This window comes from Gavialis gangeticus, unplaced genomic scaffold, assembly GCF_001723915.1.
Source record: "Gavialis gangeticus isolate Ggan-Ray unplaced genomic scaffold, GavGan_comp1, whole genome shotgun sequence".
NCBI classification, from domain to species: Eukaryota; Metazoa; Chordata; order Crocodylia; family Gavialidae; genus Gavialis; species Gavialis gangeticus.
Genome location: NW_017729000.1, coordinates 20,392,755 through 20,396,737, shown reverse-complemented (window position 1 = coordinate 20,396,737; position 3,983 = coordinate 20,392,755). Strand labels below are relative to the sequence as shown.

Sequence of the window (3,983 nt, the reverse complement as noted above, 5' to 3'; positions counted from 1 at the left end):
TACAGGCAAAGCACAACTTCATGTGTAATTATGTGTCTTCCTTCCCATTAAAATACGGATTTTTTTAATAGTGTTGTTCAGAGAACCTCATCTTCTAAGGAAAGGGGAATTTCATGTGTAGAGGAATTTAGACTTGACAGTAGTAGAATTCAGCACTGTGTACTATAATGCTTTTTCACTGCTAAACAATGATTTGATTTTTAAAAATCCACTGTGTTATAAATAAAAATGTTTTCTGTTGTCCATTGAGGACTCACTCTATGGATGCAGTATTTACAGTTAGGGTGTTTTGGACAAGCTGCAGACAAATCGAAATCTTCCTTTTGGTGAAGAGGTCTGTATCATTTGTCTCTAGGGCATGGAGCCTTGACTAAAGAAAATGGGTTTCTGTTCCAAGCTCTACCAGTGGTCTGTTGGGAGATCTGGGGCAAGTCATTTCATCCCAATATATGCCTCAGTTTCCCCATCTTCAGTGTTACTTCCTTTCAAAGTACTTTGAAATCTGTGGATAACAAGTGTTAAATAGCAGCAAGGTATTTTTATTCCTTGTCACTTCCATTTGATAATTTTCCTTTGGGACTTAACTAGGTCAGTAATTATTACCCCAATCTATGCTTTAGCAAGGGCTACAATCCCCCAGGAAAGAGAGCTAAACCAAGAGCTCATAGTGAGGAAAAAGAGAGTATATTTTTTTAACCAGGCCATTATTCATTATTATTACAGCTGAAACGTGTCCGAGAAGCTGAAAAACAATGCAAACCTCTCCTGGAAAGGAACAAGTGCCTCACCAAGAGAAATGATGAATTGATGTTGTCCTTACAGCGCATGGAGGAAAAACTTAAAGCTGTCACTAAAGAAAATGTAGAAATGGTATTGAATGTAGAATGCTATTGAACACCAGTCAAGGACTGTGCGTGCGCGTGTGTGTGTGCATGTGTGTCTACATACATACGTGCACCCACCCCAGGACTTTGATATGGTCTTTCATAAATTAAATTTGGTACTGTTGGACTGATAGTGTAGCCATCATGGTGCAGGAATTATGGAGACTGATGAACCTGATGAAGAATGTCTTGTATTTGAAAGCTTGTCTAACTTCATCCTAGCCATGCAGGTGGTCCAAAAGAAGATATCACCCACAAAAATCCTTACCTCTCATATACATTAAATTTGTAATTCAGGCAATTGTGAACATACTTCTATGTGGGCATACCTAGATGCATGTGGAAAGCTGGGCAGGCAAACTTGATGGAACAGGCCATAAATTTCACCTCAAATATTGGTTCTATTGTACCTGCTATTTCTTTCTTTCCACGTTGGAAAAGCTTTTCTATTTACAGATTTGTTAAATGAAATCCTTCTGGATTTATAAGGCTTGTATTTGACTCTCATTCATTTAGGAGTTTCTGGTATTGATACAATGGAGATTTAATGCCATTGACTACAGTCTCAGCAGATAGGTGCTGAGAAGATGTCCCACATATGGCACATTGATGGATGTCATCCCTGACCCATGATACCTACTACACTTGTCTTGAGCAGGCTGACTGCTTTGTCATTTTGGTTCTGTCAGACTACTAATTAAGATGAGTCATTATGTATGCAAGCATAATTTGATGTGCAGCTAATCAGACATTGAAGCCTAGGACTTCATAACTAATCCATAGTCTCAAAACAACAGGTGAAATATATGTAGACAACAGCCTAGAGCAGGGGTTTTCAACCTTTTTTAACAAGCGTACCCCTCCTGGTGGTGGCAGCTGGATACGGAGGGCCCCACCCCACCACATCCGGTCGGCTGGGGAGTGCCTGTGTGGCCTACAGAGGGGTGCCGCTGCCCTCGCCTTCCCTGGCTGCTTCTGGGAGGTGGCAGTGCAGGGTGGTGGGTGACCGTGTGAAACCCCACTTCCCCACGTCTGTCTGTAGAGGGGTACCTCCTTGCCATCAGCTATTGGCTGAGGGCAGCAACACAACAGCCAATCAGGACAGCAAGTTGGGGGGAGGGGCAGGGGGGCAGGGAGATGCCACGGTGTGCCGTGTGGAGCCGGCAGCACCTGGCATGCCTTCCCCCTCCCCTGGGTAAGAGACAACATGTGGGAATGTGCCTAGGGGTAGGTGTACCCCCAGTTGACAACCCCTGGCCTAGAGCACTTCTACACCTGTAGAATTACATGTCTCTATGCCAGTAGGTCGAGGAACTCCATTAGCTTAAAGAAATAGTTTCCTTATAGACAGCAATGTCAATGGAGGGGGCTGGGGGGGAATGAGTGTGATGGTGTGTGTGTGATTGTGTGTGTGTGTGCGCGCACATACCTGCACACAGAATTTAACTTCCTGACATTCAGTATAACTCTACAGTTAAGTGGTGCTAATGAGTAGTTAAGTCATGACAGTTTTGCAGTTGTATTGAAAAAATACAGACATTTTTTTAGGCAGGGGGAGGGAGAGGAGTTATGTCCAAAGAGGAAGATTTCTGCTTGTTTGTTTTTAAGCTCTGAATCTGTTCATTTCCTTTCTTTCTATTATTTTATGTTATTACCGCAGAGAGAAAAAATGACATCACACCCTCCTCTAAAAAAATTAAAATCTCTCAATGACCTGGATCAAGCAAATGAAGAGCAAGAAACTGAGTTTTTAAAGCTGCAGGTTATAGAACAACAGAACATAATTGATGAGTTGACAAGGGTATGTTTAGACCATCAAGAATTAAAAGAATTTCCTAGATAAATAGTACCTTCATTTTCAGGCATACAAGATTTGAATGACTACATATGTTTTTATAACAATATGTTATTATATCTTGTTATATTTTTTGAAGATGTATATAGTATTTAATAGTGTGTGTATGTGTGCTTGTACATACATATTTACATTATACTATACAATTTATAATGTTTGTTTATATATCTATATAAACATTATAAATAAATAAACATTATAAATAAATAAATAAATAAATAAATAAATAAATATATATATATAAAAGATATTATAACGTATATATCCAGACTTGCTATATATAGTGCTATACATCCATGCATCTCTCTTTCTCTCTCTCTCTCTCTCTCGTCTGGATTTTAATATATATTTATATGTTAAAATCCAGACTTGATTTTTATGGCAAGCCTTTTGTTGTATGGGTAGACAAGTTTCTTTGAGTAAATCTGATATCTTTTATTAGACTAACCCAAATAGTTGGAAAAAAATCTTCTTTGCAACTATTTGAGTTGGTCTAATAAAAGACATCAGATTTACCCAAAGAACCTTGTCTGCCTATGTCCTTAGACCAACACAGCTATAACCTATATACTTGTTGTATGGGTATAATTTGTATCATTTCATAGGTACGCATAATCTGTAATTTGATGTCTAAATCTCTCCCTACACTGCGATCCCACAGCGTGCAAAAGAGCTTTCATAAACATACCCAAGATAACTTTAAACTAGTTTATCTAGCTCCAGTACAGACAACGTTGTGACTACAGCAGCACAGAGCTCCACATAGGATGCAAAGCCCTCTTTGGAAGCTGGACAAATATTTGGGTGTGTAGCCCACACTGAGCTCTTTGTAGGGCGCAACAGAGGTTTCATTCAATATCAGGCACCTATAGTGTTTCACAAACCGGTCTCATAAAATGAATGGGATCAGTAATATGGTTTCAAGATTCAATAACTTGGAAAAATATAAGCCTAAAACATATATAGAAGTTTCAGAGTTCTGTATAGGGAAGGGAGAAAGAAATAAGTTTTGCAGATGAAATTTGAGGCAAAAAGGTGTAAGGAAGGCAGAAAAACAAAGAAAACAGTTCCAAATGTTGTAAGCAGGAGATAAAAAGGCTTTGGGTGTCTGGAGACATGCCGGGAGGCTGCTCCGACATGCTGTAATTACAGTGTGCCGGAGCAGACTCAATCAAGTCTGCTGGAGCGTGCAATTAGTGTGCTCCAGCAGCCTCCACGTCTCATGTATCAGCGTCCCCACACTT

The 3,983-nt window shown here is 39.7% G+C and overlaps 1 protein-coding gene across 1 annotated transcript in view; it reads left to right on the top strand.

Annotated features, from left to right (window-relative positions):
• Positions 1 to 3,983, top strand: part of JAKMIP2 (janus kinase and microtubule interacting protein 2) — a 187,039-nt gene that overhangs the window by 120,511 nt on the left and 62,545 nt on the right. Inside the window, exons 6-7 of the mRNA XM_019506389.1 lie at positions 724 to 870; positions 2,545 to 2,685. Of these exons, the coding sequence (XP_019361934.1) occupies positions 724 to 870; positions 2,545 to 2,685 (288 nt within the window). The remainder of the gene's footprint in view (positions 1 to 723; positions 871 to 2,544; positions 2,686 to 3,983) is intronic.